General features: G+C 40.5%; 1 protein-coding gene across 11 annotated transcripts in view; it reads left to right on the top strand.

The window, feature by feature from the left end:
* Positions 1-27,909, top strand: part of FRYL (FRY like transcription coactivator) — a 394,001-nt gene that overhangs the window by 255,677 nt on the left and 110,415 nt on the right. For all 11 annotated transcript variants that reach the window (XM_075930452.2, XM_075930453.2, XM_075930454.2 and 8 more), the window contains 9 exons: positions 10,052-10,176; positions 11,222-11,279; positions 14,236-14,327; positions 17,645-17,817; positions 18,300-18,460; positions 19,064-19,174; positions 19,990-20,144; positions 20,894-20,993; positions 23,624-23,792. In XM_075930452.2, coding sequence (XP_075786567.2) covers positions 10,052-10,176; positions 11,222-11,279; positions 14,236-14,327; positions 17,645-17,817; positions 18,300-18,460; positions 19,064-19,174; positions 19,990-20,144; positions 20,894-20,993; positions 23,624-23,792 — 1,144 coding nt within the window. The remainder of the gene's footprint in view (positions 1-10,051; positions 10,177-11,221; positions 11,280-14,235; positions 14,328-17,644; positions 17,818-18,299; positions 18,461-19,063; positions 19,175-19,989; positions 20,145-20,893; positions 20,994-23,623; positions 23,793-27,909) is intronic.

Raw genomic sequence — 27,909 nt, 5'->3', positions numbered from 1 at the left:
AGATATTGAACAGTATGGATCCCAAAACAGACCCTTGAGGCACTCCACTTGCTATCCCTTTCCAGCAGGATTTAGAACCGTTAACAACAACTCTCTGACTACGGTTATCCAGCCAATTATGCACCCACCTTATCGTGGCCCTATCTAAGTTATATTTGCCTAGTTTATCAATAAGAATATCATGCGAGACCGTATCATCTGCAAACTTAATAAGCATACTCTCTATCCCAATATCTACATCATTGATGAAGATATTGAACAGTACGGGTCCCAAAACAGACCCTTGAGGAACTCCACTTGTTATCTCTTTCCAGCAGGATTTAGCACCGTTAACAACAACTCTCTGACTATGGTTATCCAGCCAATTATGCACCCACCTTACCGTGGCCCTATCTAAGTTATATTTGCCTAGTTTATCAATAAGAATATCATGCGAGACCATATCAAATGCCTTACTAAAGTCTAGGTATATGACATCCACCGCTTCTCCCTTATCCACAAGGCTCGTTATCTTATCAAAGAAAGCTATCAGATTAGTTTGGCATGACTTGTTCTTCATAAACCCATGCTGGCTATTCCCTATCACTTTATTACCTTCCAAGTGTTTGCATATGATTTTCCTTAATTACCTGCTCCATTATCTTCCCTGGGACAGACGTTAAACTGACCGGTCTGTAGTTTCCTGGGTTGTTCTTATTCCCCTTTTTATAGATGGGTACAATATTTGCCCTTTTCCAGTCTTCTGGAATCTCCCCTGTCTGCCATGATTTTTCAAAGATCATAGCTAAAGGCTCAGATACCTCCTCTATCAGCTCCTTGAGTATCCTGGGATGCATTTCATCAGGACCTGGTGACTTGCTGCCATCTAACTTTCCTAAGTGATTTTTAACTTGTTCTTTGTGTATCCTATCTTCTAAACTTACCCTCTATCTGCTAGTATTCACTGCGTTAGGCACACCTCCAGACTTCTCGGTGAAGACCGAAACAAAGAAGTCATTGAGCATCTCCGCGATTTCCAAGTTTCCTGTTATTGCTTCTCCCTCCTCACTAAGCAGTGGGCCTACCCTGTCCTTGGTCTTCCTCTTGCTTTTAATGTATTTATAAAAGGTCTTCTTGTTTCCCTTTATGCCTGTAGCTAGTTTGATCTCATTTTGTGCCTTTGCCTTTCTAATCTTGCCCCTGCATTCCCGTGTTGCTTGCTTATATTCATCCTTTGTTAGTTGTCCTAGTTTCCATTTTTTATATGACTCCTTTTTTATTTTGAGATCATGCAAGATCTCCTTGTTAAGCCAAGCTGGTCTTTTGCCATATTTTCTATCTTTCCTACACAGCGGAATTGTTTGCTTTTGGGCCCTTAACAACGTCCCTTTGAAATACTTCCAACTCTCCTCAGTTGTTTTTCCCTTCAGTCTTGCTTCCCATGGGACCTTACCTACAAGTTCTCTGAGCTTGTCAAAATCTGCCTTCCTGAAATCCATTACCTCAATTGTGCTGGTCTCCCTTCTACCTTTCCTTAAGATCATGAACTCTATTATTTCGTGATCACTGTCCCCTATGCTGTCTTCCACTTTCAAGTTCTCAACTAGTTCCTCCCTATTTGTTAAAACCAAATCCAGAACAGCTTCTCCTCTGGTAGCTTTTTCAACCTTCTGAAACAGAAAGTTGTCTCCAATGCAGTCCAGAAACTTATTGGATAGCCTGTGCCTCGCTGTGTTAGTTTCCCAACATATGTCTGGATAGTTGAAGTCCCCCATCACCACCAAATCTTGGGCTTTGGATAGTTTTGTTAATTGTTTAAAAATTCATTAGATATGGATCTTTCTGTTCTCAGAATTTTTACAACATGGTGGCTTCCCCTACAGAAAAGAGGAGAGGAAGGTAGTGTTTGGACTATAGAGCACATTTTTTCCCCTGACAGGGAGCTGCTTCTTTTATTCCTTCTGTTATTAGGACTTCTTCCCTAGTTGGGAGATGGGTACCCATTGACAGGAACTTAATACTCCACATGGACCCAGAAAGTAGGACCTCAAAAGGTTTTTTTTTTCTTCCTCTAAATATTGCAAATACACTAAAATATTCAAAGCCATCTTAATCTAAGCAGTTTTCTTTAGAGGACTGGAAATTTCTTCTCCATGACATTTAAGGTACTTTACTTACCCCCGTATTAAAATGTGAATTAGAGAGCCACCAAAATTCCCAGAGTGCGTTTTCCCTTAAAAAGTTTTTAAAAAATTCTCTAGCTGCAGTGACTTGGAGAACATTGTGTAAGAGCCCTGAATAGAGCTACATTACAGACCATCTGTTCCCAGAGCTAATCATAAGCTGTGTAGATTGTCAAAGGAATTATTTGATTGCTGGTAGACTCAGCTATAACCTGAATTGTTAAAAAGACATCCATTGCAATGGAAGGACAGTGACTATAAGGGTTTCATTTAAAAGGAGTGCATATGATGTTACTCAAAAGGAGTTTTAACGTGCTATGAACACTTATTGTAATGATGAAAGACTCGCTGACTTTTAGTTTTCTTTTTTATGGACTATTTAAAAATATAGCAAAAGTCCTCCTCCCTCAGAGGCAGAAGTAGTAGAGGCATCTGTTTGAGGGAACAGAAGAAAATGGCAATTATTTTTTTAATTCTTGTGCATATATATTACATTGTTGGGTGTTCCCTGTGTACTCAGATTTGGATTCTGTTGACCAGTAATGCCATTGGGCTCATTTCTGCTGCCCTGAGTGTCCTCCCATCCAAAGAGTTAAAGGGCAAAATGATCCCAACTGTCCTTTAGTTCCTTCCCACCACCTAAGGCTATGAGCATGAATTTGAAGTATTTGAGCTTCTTACATTGGACATTCTAACTATTGTATTATAAGTAGATGGGTATTTGGGAGCAGAAAAGGAAAGAGCACTGGTAATAACTCCTTCTATTCATCTGCTTATGGCGCTGGTGTACTCAGTACCAAAATCCCACACAGTGTCAAAGACTCTAGGGTTCTTTGATACCATACTCACTGCTCTTGTTAATCAAGTGCCTCCTTTGGTACTGACTGCTACCCCTGTTCTAGTACAGAGCTTACTAGATCCCTGACCTTATTGGGCCCCATAGGGATTATATCACATCAGAAGAGACCAGCTTCTGCAACCTAGCTCAGAGCTGTGTCTTCCTCTCTTCAGTCACAAAGGGGCATTTCATTTGGTTCAGACTGCAGCTCTGCTGACTTAGGAAGGTGATCAGGTATTTCATGAGAACTTACAAATAGAGGAAAGCTCTTTCTCAGCTCTTATCTTGTCATCTGTTCCTGCTGAGAATGTGCCCCAAGCTCCTGAACATCTTGCATACCTCCATGACTGGATGTCTTATGATGACAATAATGAGGAAATGTTAAGAGCCAGCTAGTTTATTCTGGAAAACATCTGTTTTACTAGCTGTATTATCAAAAAGAGTGAATCACCATGACCAGGTCTTTTCCCAAGGCTTGGAGCAATCTTTTACATGCCCTATTCCTGTGTCACTGCTTGTTGCAATGGACAAAGAAAGAACTAAATATAATTAACAGAAAGGTACTCTACAAAATAAAGAATCCAAGAAACTTGATTTATTTGGTTGCAAAAATTATTCATCAACCTTCTAAATCTTGGAGCCATAGAAAAGGTTTGTCAAGAATACATGGTAACACTGGAGTGTTCTTTCCATTACTTTCTACTTCCCAAGAAGAAAAGGGACTAATGCCCTGATCTGTGTGTGGGATAACTGAATGCCTCCATCTGCAAGTTCAAGTTCAGATAATTTTGGACTCAATTATTTCAACCTTAGATCAACAGGACTGGTATATAGTTCTCAACCTCCAGGATATTTAGTTCTTTAGCAATTCATCCTGTCCACAGAAAATAGGATTCAGGTGAACAGTTCATACTACAGTACCAATATAGGAATGGCCACTCAGTCTATCAACAATGTAGAAGGTATTAACAAAATGCCTAAGGGTAGTGGCAACTGACTTAAGGATATAATAAGCATATGTTTCTCTGCAACGGGTGACTAACTCCATATAGCAGACATCACGACTTTTTGCATCCCTATGCCTCAAAGTATAAACAAGTCACATAAATTACTATACAAAAGAGAATTTCCAAGGGCTGTTCTGGGTATGATTTATTTGTCCCAAAAAAGATCTGATCAACAACCTACAAATTAATCTTTTGTAACAACCTATATGAGACCTCTGAGGCATGTGACCTCATGCACCAGAGTAACTCAGCTTGTTGGATTTAACCTTTATTGCATGGTCATTGAAAACTGTGTAACAGCTCAATAAACTATACTTAGCTCTGAAAGACCCCCAAAATTCCTTTTGTAATTAAATCGGGGGCTGGACCCTCTCAGAGTTTGCAAAGGGATGCCTTTCTCTTCACTATTTTTATCAAAGACTTTGGTGACAGATGTAGCCACTCTGTTTAAGAGGGGGATTCCTCTTTTAATCTTCAAGTATAGGGCCTACGGATGCCCAGTTTATGCATGTAATGGAGCTAAGGGACATTCATTGAGCATGCACTGTATTCCTAACAGTTCTGAAGTGTAACAGTTCAGATAATGATAGAAAGCACAACAGTAATGTTTTTATATAAATAAGCCGGGAAAACCAGTTTCTTTTATCAAGCAACTATATGTCTGTATGGCTACTGTATTTTTCACAAGATTACCCTGATAGCCATATACTTATCAGGTTTGCAGATCATCAGAAATGACAGTTTGCAAGCAACCATGAGTAGTCTGTGAAGGATACTGTTGTCCAAGCTATATTCCTCACGTGGGATCATCTATTCATAGAGTGTTTGACATGAAAGAGAACAAAAAATGTCACAAATTCTGTTTCACATAAGGTCAGTTATGGATCTGTTTCTGACATGTTCCGAATCCTGGTACCTGGGTTTATATAAACCTACCTTGCTGATTCCGGGGATCGCAAGGGTTCATGATAGCATGATGATTTTGAGAGCACCCAGCATAACCAAGACAGTTCTGGTTCTCAAACTATATTAATTATCCTCTGTTCAACAGCTAATCCAGTTGCCTTTTCAGCCAAGTCACATATCTCAAAGGTAAGGACAGACTGTCTGTCTAGATCCACCTTCTCTGCTCCTCTCAACATAGATGCTGGTTAGTTAATATTAGTAGAGAAGAGCTGTTTGAGGTGCAGAATATTCTTATGCCGCGAAGAAAGGACACCACTCTGCCAAGTGGAAGAGATTCATAGTCTGGGCACAAGTGCTAGTTATTTCTCTTTCAAACTGATATATGTGACGTGCCTGATTACTTTCTGTTATAAAGCAACATGACTGGTCTCTCTCTGAGTTTCTGGAGAACCCAGTTAGCAGCTGTCTCAGCTCTTCATCCTCCAGTTCAAGGTCATTTGATATTCTCTGATCTTACAGTAGCTAGATTCCTGCATTCTGCTACAAAGACCTTTTACATCTGCACTTGAAAGGGAATCCTCTGAACTGTCATTCATGTTAAAATTCGACACTCTCCAAAGAGGATTGAACAAACACTTGAACTATCTTACACATTATCAAGATAGCTTTCCCAATTATCACCTCTAATACCATTAAGTCACAAACATCCCACTCTCCCCACCTCTAATATCGTCAATTCACAGACACTTACCTTCCTTCCTCCCCCCGCATCCTCCTCCTGTTCTGAAATGTGATTTGTCCTTTTCATATTTGTTCATTTTTTTTTAACTGTATCCTTTGGTATATGTGGTTGTGACTATTTTCTTCCACTATTTGATCTGAGGAAGTGGGTCTGGCCCACGAAAGCTCATCATCTAATAAACCATCTTGTTAGTCTTTAAAGTGCTACATTGTCCTGAATTTTGCTTTAGATTCCTGAAAGACCTTATGCTGATGTACCCCTCAGTCAGGAGACTTCTCCTTCTTTGGGATATAATATTGTGTTAAAGGGTTTGATTTGCCCACCTCTTGAGATTTAAGAGATGTATTCCTTTCATCTATTAAGTTTTCTAGTAGCAATAACATCTGCTAAAAGAGTGGCAGAAATACAGGCACCCCATGACAAGACATCTGTACACTGTATTTTTTAGAGGTAGTGTGAGTTCATCTGCCGTTATTACCAAAGGTAGTCTCTGGCTTTCATCTCTACCAACTAATTTATCTGGCTGTATTCTTTCTTAATCCACACTCAACACTGGAGAAGCTAACTTTACACCTTGGAAGGTGTTTTCCTTCTATCTTGACAGGACTAAGCTAGTTAAGATGTTCTGTAGATAGGATAAAAGGAGAGGCTATATACAGATTTTCTAATTGGATTTGTGTGTACATTAAGTTATGCTTTGGAATTGTCAAGTTAGACCTACCATTGAGGGTTACAGTCTACTCAGAGAGCTCAACCAGCCTATTCAACTTTTTTTAGCAATATCTCTAATAAATACTTTGAGATTCAGTCCATATATTTATGTAACAATGCTCTATAAAGACAGTATCAAGATCTGATGCCCATATTGGGAAGGTTGTCTTACAATTTCTGTTCAGATAGACTAGGGATGGGCAATAATTTTCACAAGGGGGCACAAATTTTGGTAAGTCATCACGGGCCAAACATTTCTACTATATTAATGAAATTACCTTACCATGTATTGTAAAAAGACCACATTATGTTCTTTACACAGCAAAATAACTACACTTTAATAACAATTAAGCAAATACATAATTATCCAAAGCATGTAGAATTTATGATGATAACACTAATGCTAAACTTTTACTTTCAACTTACATTCATCATTACAATTAAGTATACATGAAGAAATGGAACTCACTGTGAAGAAGAAAATATCCGATGGGTATTAACAAGGGAGATAGACTTGCTGGTCTACTTGGGGGTGGCTCTAAGACAGGGGTGGGGAAAAAGGGCCTCTGCGGGCCAGATCCAGCCCGCGGAGACCCCGCTGCTCCCCCACCCCCAGGTCAATTAGGGGAGTACCTGAAGATGCCTCCTGCCCTGCCAGGAGCATGTGGCGCTTTGAAGCGTGGCTGCTCGCAGGGCAGGGAGGAGAGCAGAGGAGGCTTCATGCGCTCCCCCATCCCCAGGCCAATCAGGGCCTGGGGCAGGGAAGCAGTGTGAAGCTTCCTTCGCTCTGTCCCGGCCCTGTGAGGAGCCCGCAGCACTTCAAAGTGCCACATGCTCCTGGCGGGACAGAAGGAGGCTTCCCACGCTTAGGGTTGCCAGATAGTTTCACAAAAAATACCAAACATGGCAGGAAAAAAAAATTGGTTGAGCAAAAAAAAAGAATCAAAAGTTGTTGAGCAGAAAAAAAAGATGGCCCTTTTAAATCCTCCCGCACTCCCCCTGCTAGATGCAGTGGTAGAAGATTGTCCCAAGCAGCCTTCCATGTAAGAAAAACAGAAAATAGTTTTTTTTTTTTTTTTTTTTTTAAACCGGACACATGCCTCAAATGCCAGACACCTAGCAACCCTACTCGCACTCCCCCACCCCCAGGCCCTGATTGGCCTGGGGGTGGGGGAGCGTGCCAAGCCTCTTCCAGGGCATGGGTGCCTAGCGGGAAAGGGGGGGTGGGAAGGGGCTCCCCTACCCCCAAACCAATCATTTAGTTCCCACCCCTTCCGGGTCGACTCGGGGATACTTCAAAAATTTTTGAAGTGGCCCCCTGGCAAAATTTATTTCCCACTCCTGCTCTAAGACTCCAGAGGGGATGAGGCCTCTAGTGGAAGGAGAAGGGCTGGAAACTAGCCTCCCCCAGCCATCCCTGAAGCACTGTCTGATCTGAACTATCTAGGACAGGTGTGAGGAACCTAAGGCCTAGCGACCAGTTGCAGCCCTTAGCTTGCCTGGATCTGGCCCCCAATGCTCAGGGCTCCCCCCAGCATTGGGGAACCTGCTCTGGTGCTCCAGTCCCCTCCCGCCCCACTCCACCATGGGGCTGGAGCACACAAAATCTACTAGCCTGGGCCTCTTTAAGCTTTTGTGTTTGAAGGGAATGTGGGGAGTGTCTTTCTCTTTCTCAGTGAGAATGGGTTTGTTTTTTCTTTTTTGCTTCTCACTTGTCTTTGGCCCCTAACTGATTTTTTGTGGGTAAGCTGCTCCCAACCTAAAAAAAGTTCCCTACCCCATGTCTAGGACTACAGTGGTGCATTTAAAGGGCCTGGGGCTTCCTTGATATGTTTATAGTGAAAATAAGGTTATGTAACCAGAAACAAAAAGATTCAGATGATATCAAGTAGATGGAAGTATTAAACAAAGAATTACTTATAAAATAAAATCATAACAGGCATGTTAGAACTTAGCATTTCTCACCAGCCTTTTTCAGCCAGTTAGACTGTTATCCCATTTTCACACAACAAGCTACAGTCTTGGCTTACTAACTACAACATTCAGGTCAGCTCTCTACCTATGGTAATTATCCAAAAATCCATTGTCCTCACTGATAAATAGGAGTCCCTTCTGCTGGTTTATTTCTTCCAGTCTATTCCCTCTTTGGTAGATTTCATAGTCTTTTCATTAGCATTTGACTCAATACTGTAAATGTGTCCTTACTGTGAACCATATCACAGTCAATTTACTTTCAGATAGATGGATAAATAAATATTTCATGCCTGAAAGAAATAGGTTTTTCACCTTTTGGCAACCAGCTCCAAATCACAGACTAGAAGAACTTTAATTTTCAATATATATACATTGATTCTTTATCTATTATCATTACGTAACATTTCACAAGTATTATGACTAAGGCTGCATTTCAGTCATGGATATTTTTAGAAAACGTCATGGACAGATCATAGGCAGCAAACAGAAATTTGTGACCTGTCTGTAACTCATACTATATACCTCTGACTAAATCTTGGGGAGTGAGGAGGTCCAAGGGTTCTGGGCGGGGGGTTAGTGGTGCTGGCAGTCACCCCACCTTGCTCTGCACAGGTCTCTAAAAGTGGTGTTATGTCCCTCCCTCAGCTTCTAAGAGGAGGTGTACTGCCTCTATCCAAAGCACCAGTTCCACAGCTCCCATTGGCTAGGAAACATGGCTATTGGGAACTGCAGGGCCAGTGCCTGCAGGCCAAAGCAGTGCACAGAATCAACTGGCTGCACCTCTGTCTAGGAATTGAGGGAGGGACATGTTGCCAGTTCTGAGGAGCCCCCTGATGTAAATACTGCCCAGAGCCTTCACGCTCTCCCCTGCAGCAGTGCCCCAGCCATAAGCCACCGCCTGTACCCGAATTCTTGCTGCTGCTGCTCTGGAGGAGAGGGGACACAGTGGCCTGAAACTGTCCCAACAGCGGCTGGTGCACCTGGCCCAGGCACTGGCCAACCTGCTCCTGGTCCAGATGCACTAGCTGCTGCACAAGTCATGGAGTTCCCAAAAATTCAGTCAGTGGCCTCCATGAAAAACTTGTAGTCTTAATTATGAGGACCAGTGTGTCACAGACCTAGCATGACATAATTTGGTGAGCTAGTATGTAAATACTAAACACAGGGGATTCCCGTAATCCTTTTCTATCCTGTGTCCTTTGCCAGATGACACCAAGAAATCCCTATGTTACTGTGAATTTTTACAAGAGATTTGAATGAGGGAAAGGTATCAGCTTGATACATTTTTTGTGGTGCTCTACAGGCAAAAGGTTCAGCCTGGAAGGACATAATGCTAGGGATGTCACTGAAAACCCATGTGCTTAATCTGGTGCCCTATGGAATGATGGAGATCCTGTATTCCAAAGACGTTGAAGTGATATTGGTTTTAATGCTCATCTCCTCAAGAAAGAAGCCCTGATATAAACCTGAAATATTAATCTGCTGATGGCAATGAGATTTGTGCGAGGGCGGGATCACAAGGCATCTTAATAAAGATAATACAAGGCAGAGACTGATGTTACTAGCTTATAGCAAAAGTTTCCCTTTTATTATGATTATTTCAAGTAACTTTTCAGTTTGGAAATAATTTAAAATAATATTACACTTTTTTAAATAATACTAGCTGGAAACTACTACTTTCTAGAAAAAATATTCTGTTTTCTTGTTCCAGATTATTGGCAGTCCATCCCCTTCATCACTGTTTAAGCACATAGTTCCAATGATGCGCTCTGAGAGTATGGAAATTACAGAATCCCTTGTGCTGGGACTTGGTAGGACCAACCCAGGAGCTTTTAGGTAATTTTTGTTGTTTGGTCATTTATTGATAATTGATCAGTAAGTTATTCTGAACTCTGACTTTAACTTTTAAAAATCACACATAATGTAGTATCCAACGTGCTTGAAAACAGGCATGAATAGATCCTCTTTCTAAGCACTTAGCAGTGTGACAAAAGTTGCTAGATGCTAAAATAACAGATACGCAGACTATGCTTGAAATCCAAATCACACTAGTTTTCAAGATCAGTCTTTAGTCATTCCTGTAGTTTTGGTTTAGGTCATTACATTTCCTCGTCTCGGTCACATAGCCTTCTAGTTCACTGTTCCTTCTGTGATATTTGTGTTTGTTTTTTATATTTAAATGGTAAACCATTAATACATAATGCTCTCTGCAATCTAAACAGTTATTTAAATTTACATTAATAAATTATGAGCATCCAAAAAATACTCCGGGTAAATTAACAAAACAGTCCCTTCTTCTTTGAGTGATAATCCATATGCATATTTCATTCAATGTATGAATGTGCTCCATCTACCTGAGGCTGGAATATTTTTACTAGCAGTGTCCATTTGTCTGCACCTGCACTTTCTTGTGCTCCAAACCAAAGGTATGAGGAGTGATATTCCTTTCTACTGCTCATGTTCTGAGACAGAACACTTCCAGTGTACAACTTTTCTAGCATTCCTGCTTCCAGTTCAGGTTTATTGTAAATAGTTCTCCTTTGTCTTAGTTAATTTAGTTTGTCTTAGTCAGTCAGGGTTAGCAGGCGTCTGGAGACTGTTGGGGTATGTAGCATGCTCAAGATTCAGTTATAAAATTATTTGGAGAAAGGTGAGATTGACATTGTGTCTTGAATATTAGGAAAGGTGAGATTGATGTTGTATCTTGAATATTAGGAAAGTTGGTATCTTCTCTTTTAAATATTTGTTTAATAAAGTCACTGTCAATGAAAGCAAAACTTGATATATTTTCATTTTTAATGTATGTTTAAAACATTCATTTTTGTAAGACATTTTGCATCTTCGCTACTAATTCAGTGATTGATCTATCATTTTTATCTAGGGAACTAATAGAGGAATTACATCCTATAATTAAGGAAGCACTTGAAAGAAGGCCAGAGGTAATTAAGACTATTTTTATTTGTGCTCAGCATTATTTTATAGATACTTTTCCAGAAACATAATCGAGAAATATTACTATCTGTTCTTTGATGGCTATGGCTAAATACAATAATGTAGTTGAAATAAATAACTAACATTGTCTAAACATTTTTTATTTCTTTTGTGGTGACTTGCATAGAAGTTAAAAATAAATAAAATAATATAATTGTCATCCCCTTAACTTTAAAACTATGTAAAACTGAAAGCCCCTCTTGCCATAATAATTTTTGTAGTAATAGCTAATCATTTAAAATATTTTTCCACCTTTATTTTTTATGTCCTGATATCCAGACCTAATGCAGTCTGTTTGCTTCTGCTCAGAATGTTGTATTGGTGGCATCCCATCAATCAGAGAGGCTTATAGTGCATTGTCCATAGGAGCAAGAACAATATGGCTTTTTGGAGAAAACATTAACTTACCTGACCCCTTTCAGTCCGATCAGAAAGGCTTCTCTGATACATAGCATATCACCGGTATACATGGTGTACACATTGAAATGAGCAGGGCTCAACAAATCATGTAATCTATTTGCCCGTGGCGAGTAGATTACAAGCCGGCATAGCCGGCGCTATGCGATCTGCACATGTGCAGCGCGATTTGCGCATGCGCAGCTCACAGAACCGCGCAGCTGGCGAGCAGGGCTCGCCGCCACTTGGTGAGCCCTGGAAATGAGGAACCAAAAAAGAGTTGTTAATTCACAGTGAGTCTGTATGTCTGTATGTTCAAAGAAAAATAAGATGACATAAAACAATGTGTTGTTTTTTTGATAACATGTGAAGTCCTTAATAAAGATCAAGACACCAGTGTGATAGGTGCTATACAGATATAAAGTAAAAGACAATTGATAGGTACCTTAGATAATAACTGTTTTGCTTGTGATCATTGCATTGAATTTTATATTAAGTACAGCTGATAGAAGCATACATTAAGGCTATGTCTAGACTACATTTCTCTTTCAAAAGAGGAATGTAAATGAGGAAAATCAAAAGTGCAAATGAAGTATGGATTTAAATATCCCACACTTCATTTGCATATTCGCATCCGAGCACTTTTTCGAAAAAGTGTTTTTCGAAAGTGAAAACACAGTCTAGACGGGGTTCTTTCAAGGAAAAACCCGTCTAGACTGCGCTTTCACTTTCGAGAAAAGGTTTTTCGAAAAGCGCTAAGATGCGAATATGCAAACGAAGCACAGGATATTTAAATCTGTGCTTCATTTGCTGTTTTGATGTCTCATTTACATTCCTCTTTTGAAAGAGGAATATAGTTTAGATGTGCCCTATGTTTCAAATTCTGTCACACAACAATATGCCATGATGCATTATTTGAGAGCCCTATGTGTACCTATGCTCATCAGTATGGGGGTCTGAAGTGTACAGATGCAATATAATGTTACAGAAGATTACGCGTCAAATTTAATTTCAGAGAAATGTATCCATGTGTTGATATTCATGTTTAACTCAATGGTTTGAGTTCAGTTGGTACATCATTGGAATAAGAAGACTATACTATTTAGAATTTAAAGTTACCATTTGGCTCAAATGGTAAACTGTATGGATAATTGTTTTCCTTCTTTTCTTTTTCTTCTGATTTTATTTTGTTTTGTATTTTCTGATATTCATCTGACATCTTTTGTGAGTAAGAAGCAAAATTAAATGCATCTGCTCCCTTAAGAGTTTACAATTTGAGACCTGGATTCTGCCATCACTACGCTGGCTGAGTTGACCCATTGATTTAAATGGAACTTACACAGAGTATGGTATTTCCAGTGTGAGTAAGGGAGGCAGAGCCTAGTTCTTCAGTTATTACAGGTTGAACCTCCCAAAATCGGGTCTCCCTCATCTGGCAATATCTGTGGTCTGGCAGGACCATGGGAATTCTTGGACCAGGGAGTCCTGGCTGGGGCCCCAGTGGCAAGAGAGCTGATGGCTTGGAGCCTGACGGGGCTGAGACCAGTGCTGGAGCCTTGGTAGTACAGCAGGCACTGCAGCAGCCTCAATAGCAGGGTTGGGGATATGGCAACTGAGGTAGTAGGGCCGGGGCCAGAGATGTGGCAGCTCTGATAGCAGGGCCAGGGCTGGAGACACAGCATCTCCAATAGTGGGGTTCAGGCCAGGGTCGTCTGGGCTGCCAGGGCCACAGCAGCCCAGTGGATGCGAGCGGAGGTGGCTGAGGCCAGCAGCAGGAAGGGAAGATGGTCTGCAGAACTAGTAGCAGGGTTTCTCCTCTGGTTGAGCAAATTCCCTTGTTTGGGACCAATCCGGTCCCAAAGGTGCCAGACCATAGGTGTTCTACCTGTAGCTTTATTAAAGGCCAACTTCTGTTCTCTTATCTTATTCCACAAATAGTCCCATGGATTAGTTGTGGGGGGTGGGGTGGGGAGGGAAGAGGAAATGTGATCCTAAAACTATTTGTTAGGGTAACATTTTCTCCCACCCCTTGCTCCAGCCTGTCCTTTCTCAGTTCAAGCTTTGTAGAAACAGTGGTATTTGAAAAGCATATAAAATAAATCAGACCAAAACTCTCCTATTCTCATTATTTTTGTATTTTTAAACTTTGCTCTAATTATTTATTGCATTTTATTACAAAAACCCATAGGTGAATCACTCTCACATAACAGTTGAAACTGTGGAGTAATAATTTTCCATTGTATACTGTAAAAGTAGTAAATAGTATTCTGCATGGAAGTCTGACAGGTTACACAAGAAATGTGTGTGACCCATAATCTAGTCCATTAAAATTGTACAGTAAATCTGTTAACTGTTGAAACAAAAAAAGGCTGTGACTCACTAATGAAAACTGTAGTGGTGTTAACATGGTTGGAGTCATGACTGTTTCAGTGCCCCTGTAGTCCAAACTGATATTATCCTTAATTTACTCAACTACTTCTTGTAATTTTGTATTTTTCCATTGAACAGAATATGAAACGACGCAGGCGTCGAGATATTTTACGAGTACAGCTAGTGCGAATATTTGAACTGCTGGCAGATGCTGGTGTTATTAGTCACAGGTAGGCATGGAGTGATAAGAAGGCATTGTTTAGTGCCCTAATAAATGTCTGAATTCAGAAGCAATAGTTTCTTTATACACCTTATTTATTTCACCTTATTGTACAACAGAACAATCACTTAAAATTGTAGAGCAGCAGAATACACAATAATTCTCATAAGGAATTATTCCTCATTAGTCTTGAGAGGATTTCAATGTCAATAATATTTCATTATAGTAACAAAATAATCAACATCTTACCTTGTTTCCATGTTTCCTTTAAAGATCAAATAAAGCAAACAAAAATCTGCTAGGAATTTGTAAATTCTATTTTAAAAAACATAATGGCTGCGTCTAGACTGGCAAGTTTTTCCGCAAAAGCAGTCGCTTTCGCGCAAAAACTTGCCAGCTGCCTACACTGGCCACTTGATTTTGTGCAAAAGCACTGACGTTCTACTGTCTGAAATCAGTGCTTCTTGCGCAAATGCTTTGACGTTCCCGTTCGGGCAAAAGGCCTTTTCTGGAAATGTTTTTGCGCAAGAGGGCCAGTGTAGACAACTAAAAACTATTTTGCGCAAAAAAGCCCCGATGGCAAAAATGGCGATCAGGGCTTTCTTGCGCAAAACCGCGTCTAGATTGGCACGGACACTTTTCCGCAAAAAGTTATTTTGCGGAAAAGAGTCAGTGCCAATCTAGACGCTCTTTTCCGCAAATGCTTTTAAAGGAAAAACTTTTCCGTTAAAAGCATTTGCGGAAAATCATGCCAGTCTAGACGTAGCCAAAAGGTATGTTAATCTGTATCGATAGTTACACCTATTAAGTTTCTGACCACTCTGTTTTATTTGAAATGCCATGGAAAGTCTTATATTTTTAACAAGATATGTATGTGTGACAGACAAGCATGTATTTGCATGTGTGGTTTTTTTGTATAGGACCTTGTCAGTATTGAATGAGTTAAGCTACAGCATCAAATGTAAAGCCCTTGAGCTACTTTTACAGTTCAGATCTCAAGCTGGAGACAGTCTAATAGGGCTCTTCCTGCAGTAGTATCTCGAAATCGTACAATGGATCTTGTGAAAAGAAGAAAACATGATCTATTAATACTTAACATTCCTCTTCCCAAGAAATTTAAAAGACATTGGGGTCAGGGGAAATAGGAATATAATTTTTTGTTATTCTGTCCTAAATGTAAGGTATCACTTTTATAGACGTCCTTTAAGATTTGTAAATCAAGCAGAATTTTGGTAATAAATAGTCTCTTGTAAATTTTGAGAATTGAGAAGTTAAAAAGTGAAAGGGTGAATATATCTCCCATTGTTATTGTGTAACTTTATATCAAATAGTTTGACTTTTGATTCTTAAGCTACGTCTACACTGGAAGATTCTTGCAGAAGAACAGCTGTTCTTCTGCAAAAACTTGCAGGCTGTCTACACTGCACGAGCCTTCTTCAAGAAGTAAATTTACAGTATAGTGTTTTAAAACAGGGCTTCCTCCAGAAGAGTTATTCCTCTCCCCACGAGGAATAAGCCTTCTTGCGCAAGAGCTCTTCCAGAAGAGGGCAGTGTAGACAGGCAACATGAATTTCTTGTGCAAGATGCCCCTTGGTTAAAATGGCCATCAGAGCTTTCTTGCAGAAGAGAGCGTCTACACTGCCATGGATGCTCTTGCACAAAAGCACATCTCTTGAGCAAAAGCACATGACAGTGTAGATGCTCTCTTGTGGAAGAGTTTTTGCTCGTCCAATAAAATATTATGTAAAATAAGAGACACTTTGCTTTCCATCCTCCAAAGAAATCTGTGTAGCACCTTATTTCCTCAAGATTCCTACCTATGCTAATCATACAGTGTATACCATTTGGGTGGATGCCTCTGCAGAATTATGGCCTTGGGAAACTCTCTTGCTAAACAATTTAACTGAGGTTGGACTTAAACTTTTGTACACTATGCTATTGTATGCTCTAGCCTCTGCACAGCATAAACCTTGACAACTATGTGGTCTGGGCTGGTGCCACCACCATATTATGATAAAAGGTTTTCCAGTGCAAGTGAACATGTACAATTAGATATGCAAAAGTTCAGTATTAAACATTTCAGAAACACTTGTTCAAAGGGGAAATATTTTTATTTCACAGTTATGATGGTGACAAATGTTTATCATATTATCATGCATAACTGTTAGTTATCTGTACTGATTAAGGGCAGTTGGTTGAAGCTGAATCTGAGTAAGATAGTGGGTAGGATGGCCAGTGGTAGAACAATTTTCAGGTGCAGTGCGATCTCTTTTGATGAAGATATAAATCACAGTTGATGAATTCAGTTTGTAGTGTAGAATTCCTTAGTAACACAAAGCACTTACTCTTAGATGCTGTTGCTATGTAACACCTACCATCTGAGTGGCTAAGTGACTGTCCCATTCACATGGGCCAAGGCATTCTTTTGGTGATAAAATTTTTTTGTCCCCTCCCAGGTGGACAACACACTACAGCAATGCAGAATACCAGAGTGTAAATCCACCAGCTAGTAGAGGATCTCCTCAGCAATATAGGCCACTGCCAGTACATCAGATCTGTCTTCCATTTTCTACAGTGCTTGCCATAGAACAGGAGTGGGGAACCTTTTTTGGGTTGTATCCAGCCCCTGGGCCTTAGATTCCCCACTCCTGCCATAGAATATGAATAATATTCAGGTCTCAGTCCTTATCTTCAGGGTACTCACTGACCTGTGTTAAACATATCCAAAAACATTTGTAAACTCTAGGGTGAGGATAGTTGTTGACAAGTCTGTCAAGAACTTTCCCCATTGCCAGTCTGAGTCTGTGGAACAAACTCTTTAAGGAACTGAGGACTATCAAAGTTAACCATTTTCTGCTCCAAATGCAAGGCATGCTTCTTTGACTGCCTTCTGTGATGTAAACATATCACTGTATACATTTAAAGAGAAAAAAATCATGCCAGTACAAGTATTCTGTTATACACACACTCTTCCACATTTATTTTATGTGCATACCTTGTTTATTTATAACGAGAAAGCATTTTCTGGGGAGCAGAAGGATAGGAAGGAGTTAAGACATAATCTTGGTTACAAGAAATTATGATTCTGTAGTAGTCTTAGAGGTTTCTGATTTACAAAGGCTTGGTTATTGGGTCCAGTTTCATTAGTGTTTTTCTTGCTAAGACGACAAAAATGTGGCAAGAAAGGGCCTCCAACCAAATTCCAACAAAATTACTGTTTAGTAAAAAGTCTTTTAAAAATTCTTGATTTTTTTTATATTCTTTGAAGCTTTTAAGAAATATATAGTGTGACTCTAATCATAATGCTCTGAATATTTTATTTTTAAGTGCAAGTGGTGGCCTTGATAATGAAACACATTCCCTCAACAACACTTTATTAGAGTATGTCGATCTAACTAGACAACTCCTGGAGGCAGAAAATGAAAAGGACTCGGACACACTGAAAGATATCCGATGCCATTTTAGTGCCTTAGTGGCAAATATCATTCAAAATGTTCCAGGTATGCTCAGTACACTTTATTAGGTTTTGATGACTTATTTTATTACCCAGAAACACACACTGTTTTCTGCTTTATAGTAAAAATGTTTTTCTTCCTAAAGTTATAGATTTGCTTCTGTAAATGGTATTTACATTTTTAAATGTGAACTTTTCAGAAGTGATTACTGATAGTATTTTTAAATCTAAAAATTAAACTCCTCTTATTAAAAGACTTGATTGCTCAGTTTGAACAAATTTCTTTTCAGGCTAATAATTGTTAAACTCTTGTATATTGCTTCTGTTTTTGCATACCTGTGACATTCATGCAAATATATATACCTTATTTCTTAATAAGCTGTTATGCTGTTGAAGTTTGCCTTTATAGTACTGTGCTTGTTGCTAATTCAGTTGGAGACTTTTGGCGTTTTTTTTCTTTTTATAAAATTTTGTTTACAGAAACTTTAGGGAAAAGTGGGTCAAACATTGTATGTGCTTTTCTTACAGTGCACCAGAGAAGAAGTGTCTTTCCTCAGCAGAGTCTACGTCACAGTCTCTTTATGTTGTTCAGTCACTGGGCAGGTCCGTTTAGCATCATGTTTACCCCTCTGGATAGATACAGTGATAGGAACATGCAGATAAACAGACACCAGTACTGTGCTTTGAAGGTATTTTAACACTTTCTGAATTTGAGAAATTAACTTTACTGTCCTTAAACATTTTTCCCAGTTTGCACTTCTTTGCCATTAGTCCGAGCATGAAATTTTCCTTTTTCTGGCGGATACAGGCAGATGTTCTCAGCCCAAAATTATTCCTGGATTAATTAATTTTACATTTTAAGCAGAATTTCTCCTGTCCCCTTCCCACTACAGTAGTTTCAGTATGATCCTGCAAAAATACAAGTTGATATTAGTGTTAAGCTTCCCATGCTCTAATCTGCCCTCAGTTGCTCAATGAGAGAGAATTTCAGGATTGTTCAAATCATCCATCTTTTTAAGAGTGCATTACAGTATGACACTAGCAAGACTAATGAGTTGTCTCGTATGGAACAATTGTAAACTTTTCAGGACAGACAGATCCTCTTGTGTGGGAATTGAGAGCTGTAGGATTCGGTTCTGACATTCATTGAGCCAGATGTTTTACAGAGTTTTTTGTGGCCTAACTCCTGGCAGTGGTCTGAGTTGAGTTCTCTGATAGTAAACGGTTAGCTATAACCGTGATAGCCCAATCTGATTATTCAAACGTGTTGTTTTTTCAATTACTTTCTAAAGGCAATGTCTGCTGTACTGTGTTGTGGCCCTGTTGCAGATAACGTAGGACTCTCATCAGATGGTTATTTGTACAAGTGGCTGGATAATATTTTGGATTCACAAGATAAAAAGGTAACATAGTAAGCACCAATAAATGTCTCTTAACCATTAGTGATTTGAGAGTCCTGAGGTCAAATTGGCACAAATATTCTGAATCAGCTTGCACCTTCTAAATCTGTATTATTACTTACTAGAATATTTACCCAGCATTGCTCGTGTGTTTAACTCAAGAAATGGTTGGTTAGGTTTTGTTCGGAAATAAACGGAAAATGTGTTATGTAAATGATGGTAATTTTTCGGAAAGGAGGCCTGGTCCTGTGAGGAGTCATTGGGTATGGGGAAGAAAGGAGGGGAATCCCCAGGCTCCCGGTGAAGTGGCATAGGTAGGGGATAAGGGAATCCCCAAACCCCATGAGGAGGCGTGGGGCAGGAGACAAAGGGAATCCTCACACTCCAGATGAAGTGGTGAGGGGGAGCGGGTAATTGCTAGGCCCCATAGAAGCCTCACAGCGGGATGGGGAATCTCCACATACCCTTGTGGAGGTTAAGGGGAGCATGCAGGCCTCCTTAGGTAGGGGTAATGCGCAGGCCCTGTCGCTGTGGAGGGGAATCTTACCAGTAGAAGAAGTCTGGAAGAAGGAGGTAAAATTAATGGTACTATGAAGTCACATGGTCCAAACTGCACAGTTTTATTCTGCAATAGCGCAAACTCTCTTTTTCTATTACTGTTTTTAAGGTTTACGGTTTTTATTTTTAAAAAATTAAATCTTGCTTATGTAACTTGTTAGTTTTAAGATATCAGTTTGTTCATAATAAAATTATTTTGTAAACCATTGCCTTTTGCTGGTTTTCTTTAATTGTTCAATCTGTTTGTTTTTGGACTATAGGTGCATCAGTTAGGTTGCGAGGCAGTTATGCTGCTGTTGGAGCTCAACCCTGACCAGAGTAACCTCATGTATTGGGCTGTGGACCGGTGTTACACAGGTTCCAGGCGGGTAGCAGCTGGCTGTTTTAAAGCCATAGCCAGTGTGTTTCAGAACAGGTATAAAAGAGTGATATTAAATTTCCTATTTCAAATTTCCTATTCCAAAACGGCATTACAAGTCGGAGGGAGAAAAATTGTTCTCCTTGGCCTCTGAGGACAGGACAAGAAGAAATGGGCTTAAATTGCAGCAAGGGAGGTTTAGGCTGGACGTTAGGAAAAACATCCTAATTGTCAGGGTGGTTAAACACTGGAATAAATTGCTTAGAAAGAGGAGCACATGAAATCTCCTTGCACCGCCAGGGGCATGGGCACTTAAGGGAAACCTCGGGGGCGGGAGGAGGGAAAGGGGGAAGGCAAAGGCACTCCCCTACCCCCAGACCAATCATGGTCCGTGGGTGGAAAAGCAGGATAGTATCCTGGCCTTGCCCTTTCTGCTTGAGGCGGTGTGGCCTGAAGCCACTTCAAAAAATTTTTAAGTGGACCCCAGCAAAAAATTATTGCCTACCCCTGATCTAGACAGTGGTTGGTCCTGCCATGAGGACAGGGGACTGAACTCAATAACCTCTTAAGGTCCCTTCTGGTTCTGTGAAATTCCTGAATTGCAGTTTTTACATGTAATCATTTTTTGGTTTTCCCTTAAATGTAGTGTGTTTTCCATATTGTTTTCAATGTTAAACATTTCAGAGCATTGAATACTATCCTATGCAATACTTAACCTAAATTAATTTACCTTTGTTTAGCTAATTTATAGTTAAAATAGCTTATATAGTTAAAAATGTTTAACTGATATTTATATTCTTCTGTAGGGATTACCAGTGTGATACAGTAATCCTTCTAAATCTGATACTGTTTAAAGCAGCTGATTCTGCTAGGGCTATCTATGAAGTTGCTATGCAGCTATTACAGGTCTGTGAACAAATTTCATTTTAAAATATTTTATGTTTAAGAAATTCTCTTGTATGTTTAACATAAATATTTATGATATTCAGCTTTGCTTTCAGCAGTGAAATACAGAGTGCATTATTTTTGTTGCATTTTAATAAAGATTTAGGGCCAGACCGTTATCTGTTATGAATCAGCACAGATAAATTGACTTTGAGGGAGCTATCTACCTATTTACATTAGCTGGGGATCTGAACCACATTGTTTCATTGCATCTTTAAAAAAAATAAAAGCTAGGTAAAGGTTTTCAAGTTGTCCCTATGAAAGGACTGGTGCGTAGCAGTGCCCTTGCAGGATTATCACAGGAAAAGTGCAATTCTTTCCCTGTACCTCACGCTCTGCAGTAAGGTAGTAATTTGCTTCAGGCCTTTAATATCAGGTCAAAGCTTTACCTACCCCTTACCAATCTACTTGGAGGAAAATGTAGTGTGGACATTATCAATATGTACTTACCTCTGTGCTTCCAGTCCCAACTTCTAGAAAGGCAGCAGTACATTGGAGGCAGGGTAACTTATTTTAACTTCTACATCTGTATGGCCACCTGCCCTAACCCACATATGAGTGGGATTTTTAAGTGTGTCTAAACACTATTCCTATTGATTTAAATGATAATTTTATTGTTGACATTAATGTGAGCAGAGTTAGGCCAAGCCTGTGCACTTTTGAGTTCCTATGTAAATGTCAGTGCTTAAGATCAATCAAACTAAAATAAAACAGTGCCAACATGTGCTGTACCTTTGCCACTCCAAGTCTAACCTACATAACCCTGATAATGCACTCAACCCAACCATTTCTAAGTAGAAATTGTTAGTCATAGAAAAATTATATGGCAATAGTAGTCTGGATTATTTACACTTTCATTTTGGAAAACTTATAAGGTATGTCTACACAGCAAAGTTATTTCGAAATAACCATTATTTTGAAATAACTTTACTAGTGTCTACACAGCCAAACCGCTATTTTGAAATTAATTTGAAATAGCGGAGCACTTATTTCGAATTTGGTAAACCTCATTCCACGAGGAATAACGCCAAATTCGAAATAGCTATTTCGAAATAAGTGCGGTGTAGACACTTATATCGAAAGAGGGGGCCTCCAGCCTTCCCAGGGTGCCCTACTGGCCACTCCAGCCTCAAGCAAGATCACTCCTCTCCCTCCCCACTCCCTGGAGCCCTTAAAGGGGTTGACTCTGGCCACAGTGCCTGTGCCAGCTCCAAGCCTGACAGCCCAGAGCCAGCAGTCACTGCCCCTGACCCAGTGGCCTCAAAACAGGAGCCAGTAAGTAACTGGCAGTCAGCCCTCCACTGCTCCCCAGGAGCAGTCTGCCCGCTCCCAGGAGCCTGCCAGGGCCCAGAAAAGGCGGGCGCCTTCCTGGTCCAGGGTGGAGATCGTGGACCTTATTCAGGTTTGGGAGGGATGCCCCCAATGTCCATGATCTCTTCACTAGATGAAGGAATGCGGCTGTCTATGGCAGGATAGCTGCCAGTCTGGCCACCAAAGGCCACATGCGAACCCTGGAGCAGGTTTTCATGAAAATAAAGTTGGTCTGGAGAGACCCCTGAGTTTCCCCTCCCCCTTCTTTCCCTTGCTTCCCCCTTCCAGCGCCCTCCTTCCAGGTTTCTCCCTCCCCTCTCCCGCCTCCTTTCCCCAGTCTCATCAGAGTTTCATTCCCCGCCCCCCCTCCAGTTTTGTTAAATAAAGACAGTTTTGTTCATGAAAATAGATGTATTTTATTTGACATCAGGAAGACGAGTTACGGAGGGGGTAAGTGGAAGGACGTGAGGGAGGAATGAGGCACAAGCCCCCAGTGGGGCAGACCAGGGAGGCTCTTAGTGTTCCTCAGGGTGGAAGCTCTCCCGTAGGGCCTCCTGGATACTGACAGCCCCCCGATGGACCTCTCGGATGGCAGCCTGCAGAAAGTGCAGCCAGGCTCGCAGCAATGCGTCCACTAGAAGCACCGGAGTGCCCAGGGGCAGCTCTCACTCCATGTTGCAGAGTGCTATGGTGTCCCGAGTGAGGGCAACCAGAGCACGCAGAGACAAAATGCTTTGCTGTCCCTCATCGAGGTAGGCAAGCAAGCAGAGAAAGCTGAGAACGGGCTGTCCGGGTGAGGGTGGGGGGGAGAGGTCCCTTTAAGCACAGGCCTCAGATAGCCTCAGGCAGCAGCCACACAAAGTAACTCCTGACCTGATGCCCTGCTGGACCTGGTTCCGGCCGGTCTTCAATGCAATTCAGCATCCCTTCAGTGTTGACGCGCTATTTCAAAATGCATTTTGTGTGTAGACGTGTTATTTTAAAATAACTTATTTCGAATGAACTATTTTGAAATAAGATATTTTGAAACAACGCTGTAGTGTAGACATACCCATACTTAATGCACTAGGAAGTGAAAATGGAACTTGGAAATTGATAGCTGGGACTGGTTCTCAAAGAGAATGAGTCTCAGATGGCCAGGAATGTATTACTCTACTAAGATACAAAATGTGAAATGATGGCACAATATATATTATATTTCCTCAGAAGATAACCATGTAGAGTTTTCTTTTGTCCCAGCTCTGTATTTAGCTTCAAATATCTGAATTTTATTGCTACAGATCTTGGAACCTAAGATATTTCGCTATGCTCACAAATTGGAGGTTCAGAGAACTGATGGTCTACTGGGTCAGCCTTCTCCTTTGCCACACCTGTATTCTGTGTCATATTATCAACTGTCAGAGGAATTAGCAAGGACATACCCTGAGTTAACTCTTGCTATCTTCTCAGGTATGGTAAAGTTGTCCTTTGAAATTTTGAATTCTTGTTTTCCATAAACCAATTATAGATTGGTTACTAAGCCCCAGTCCTTCCCCCATCTTAGATTTTTTTATTTGCTGCAGTTATCCCAGAACACCTCAGTTTGTGACAGATAAGATACAGTGGCTTGCATGGATTGGAGTAATATTTCTGGTACTACAGGGCACAGAATGACTCTTGAATATCTAAGCAAACAAAGATATATTCAGAGGATACTGGCAATGGATAGAATTTTTAACCATTGGTTATTCAACACAAATCATTTTAACTCATTTTGGTCTAGTTAGTAGAGTCAATTAACACATTTTTCTAAAATTAAAAGCACATTGATTTAGGTTTTCAGTTCACTTTCAAGTGATCAATTAAGGCGACACAATCATGATGATTAAAGAAATAAAAATCTGATTAAGTTTTTCTATACTTGAGAATCATGTTTTTCAGTTTGTACTGAAAATAGCTGATAAAACACAGATTGTAATTGTACAAGAATCAGTTTGTAAAAATAAACTTTAAATGGCAGATGTACTTGAAAGGGATTTCCAAGAGAATTAACATGCCAGCACATTCTCTTTGCTGTGAAGTATGGCCTATGCCATTTCTTGCTCTCTCACTCTGAGATTCACTTCTTGGTAGTATATAGCAGCAGTGTAGTAAAGTATTTGTTTCCATTTAATTTTGGAATAAATGATGCATAAATAAACAAGCCTCTTTTTTTAAATTTCTCATATTTTAAAAAACTAATGTTGCTTGAGTTTATGCAATCAAAATTAACATAATAAATTTATTTTAGAAAGTTGTATGTGCTAACCTATCTGCAGTCAAATTTAAACACCGTAATAAGCACAATAAAAATTGAAAGCCAAAATTATAATCCTTTTTTATCCTGTAGATCTTGGCTCCATAATTAAGTGAAATATTTGATAATAGTCTGAAGTGAGAGAGAAAGAATCTTGATTTTTTTTCAGTTTGCATCAATGTGAATAGATTAATGTATGAAGAGTATTTCTATGTTAAACCCAAATCCCATAAAAGAATCTACCTGTGAACATCTCTGAGGAAGCCTTTTAACAAAACTCCACAGAGATATAAGGCTACTTATGAACAATAATCTGAATCCTTTCCACAGAGCCATCACATGCTTGGCTGGCAGCCTTCTCTCACATCCTTTTATGAAACCAAACTGCTCTCCCTGCTCATTGATGGATGAGGTTCTAGACAGATGAAAAACACATTATGAAAACATGCTCAACCATGGACCTCCTCATAGCTGTCTAGAGTTCTGTGACATGACACAAACTACACAGCTGCACATCCAGGGACTAACACTGATCCTCTGTCACTTAAAAAGCATGAAAGGCCATCCAAATGTTTCAAAATGGATTTGTTGCTTGACCTGATGGTATTCCACCCAAACTGCTCAAAAGTGCCTTAAGAAACAGTGCACGTGGGTGGCCCGGTATAGACATGTTCTTAGACATGCAGAATACCAGCAGAATGCAAAGGTTTCATGTCTCTATATGAGAGCAGTGGATCTTTCACTGAGTGAGCAATTACAGGCCAGTCTCTTTATCAGTTCCTGGAAAGACTTTCACTTACATTCTGTTTAGTAGGATACAGCCACTCCTTAACAGATATTATCATCTATAGCAAATAAGGTTTCACCGCAGAGAGTTAACAATGGACGCTGTCTTTACCCTCCAGCTTCTGACTGTATTACATTCTGAACACCTGCTTTGTGGCACATTTCAACATCAAAGCAACTTCTGATTTGGTTGACAGGTCAGCACATTGGATCATATCAAAAGCAGTTGGTGTTCCAAATGTTCTGTTAAATCTGGTGCAAGAATACATAGTGCTTCACAGAAGGGATGTAAAGGACTAATTGACTATCTGATAAGCATTTGCTTATCAGCTAGTCGACTAGTCACTCCCACCTGCTTGCTGCCTTTATCAGATACAGGCAATGGAGGGGAAGGGCAAAAGAGGAGGATACCTAAAAGCAGCAGTGCCACACAGAGCCCAGGATGAGTTGCTCTGTGCAGCACTGCCGCTTTGAATGCCACAGGGAGCCTGGCATCAGGTTCCTCGCGGCATTTCAAAGCGGAAGAGCTGTGTGGAGCCTGGGGTCACTTGGGGTCTGCACGGCACTGCCGCTTTGAAATGCCGGATAGAGCCCTGGATCAGCTGGGAACTCCCCAACAGACCCTGGGCTCCATGCAGGCACTTCTATTTCAAAATGTACAAGAGTCCCCAGCAGGGGCTCTTGTGCATTTCAAAGCAAAAGCGCCCATATGGGGCCTGCGATGAGCAGGTGACTCCACGCTGGCCCCTCACCCCTGGGCTCCACACTGCATACCAGCTTTGAAATGTACAAGAGTCCCCAGTAGGGGCTCTTGTGCATTTCAAAGCAGAAGCACGCGTGTGGAGCCCAGAGTCAGCAGGACTTCCTGCTGGCTCTGGGCTCCATGTAGCGTTCCAATTTTGAAATGCACAAGAACCCCCCCTGGGGCTCCTGTACATTTCAAAGGCGGAATGCAGAAGTGCTTTTTGACTAGTCGATGGAATTTCCCTCAATTAGCAAATTAATCGCTACTTAACATTCCTAGTAAACAGCTTTCACTTCACCCTCAGGAGTGTGGCAGAGTTACATTCTTGCCCTGAAACTGTTATGTTGAGCTATTGACTGTATATTAGGACTTTCCATTCCTTGCATCAGAATCAAGGTTGGTCAAGAAATGTTTTCCAGTCAAGACTATGCTCATGACACAGTCTTGTTTGTGAAGAAGTGGGAGAATTTCAGCCTTGCATTCCCAGGTGTCCAAGATGCTGTCCATGCAATTGCGTCAAACATGTAATGCCAGAAGATTAACATCCAGAACCTTGTAGCTTGGACACTTGGAACCCCCAGTTCAGGTGGGGTTGGGTACCCTGGAGAGTATTGATGAGTTTGTCTACCTAGGCTGCAAGCAGAGTTCAGTCACAATAAACCAGATGTTCTTCAACAAATAAACTCTGATGATGGGCTCAGATTTGCCTCCATTCACAGAAGCTTAAGCTTGGTCCTGTCTGTCTTGATTTTAGGTTTAAAGTCTCTGTAAATTTGACACTGAATCCTGACATGACACTTCATGACATGACACTGAATCCTCCCCAAGATATTTCAGATAGCTGGAGTATGGGTCATTCACTGATACCAGTTTCTTGTGGAATTGGCAGGGTTTAAACTCTGATGACTGCATCATGCCCCAGCAACCCCTACCAGTATCCAGGAACTGAGGTGTTTTGAAAACACAGAAATCTTGTATCCATAACTAAGCAAAAATAATCTACTAAAAGAGGTATTATCTAACATATAAAGAGGAAAAAATGCACTAGCAAGGAGATACATTCTAACAATTATGAGCAGTGAGCATGTTACATGCAGCAGCAGGAGGCCCTAGAGAGCACATGAGCGAACATACTGCTGAGGGCAAAGTCTCTGACAATGGTGCACTGAGTGTGCCCACTCCTGAAGTAGAATGAGTGTGCAACACATTTGGAGCACAATAATTATGGAGCCGATTAGTAATTTTTTCTTCTTCACTTGATAGATCTTGTCACTTCCTGAATGTAGTCCATGTCTCTTAGATGCAAAAACACCTTTGTGCCAAGAATAGAGTTCAGGATCTGTCAAACCTGTATGCTCCCTGTATTGCTATATGGGTCAGAAACTGAACTTTCTTACAGGAGGATTTGGAAAACTAGAGGGATTCCATATGTACTGTCATTGCCAAAAACTGAGCATGTAAGGTTTGACTTTTTGTAAATGTCATAGTCTTGCAATGATTTGGCATTCCTTCGGTCACTCGTTATATTCATAAATGATATTGTGTGCTCTTCAGCTATGTCAACAGAATGGACAAAACCACACCAGCACACACTAATCTCAAATTCTTCTTGACACATGAAGAGATTAACACTTGATTCAACCTGACACCGCCCAAACCAGCAAAAGGTTTATTCAGCTGCCTCAGAGAGATTCATGGATATACAGGATTGAGCCAGATCTGGAAACTTCATGATCCATGGTGGAACACAATCAATCATA

This window comes from Pelodiscus sinensis, chromosome 4 (genome assembly GCF_052426305.1).
Source record: "Pelodiscus sinensis isolate ZL-2025 chromosome 4, ASM5242630v1, whole genome shotgun sequence".
Classification (NCBI taxonomy): domain Eukaryota; kingdom Metazoa; phylum Chordata; order Testudines; family Trionychidae; genus Pelodiscus; species Pelodiscus sinensis.
The sequence above is the reverse complement of the archived record's forward strand: the minus strand, read 5'-3'. Positions and strand labels throughout refer to the sequence as shown.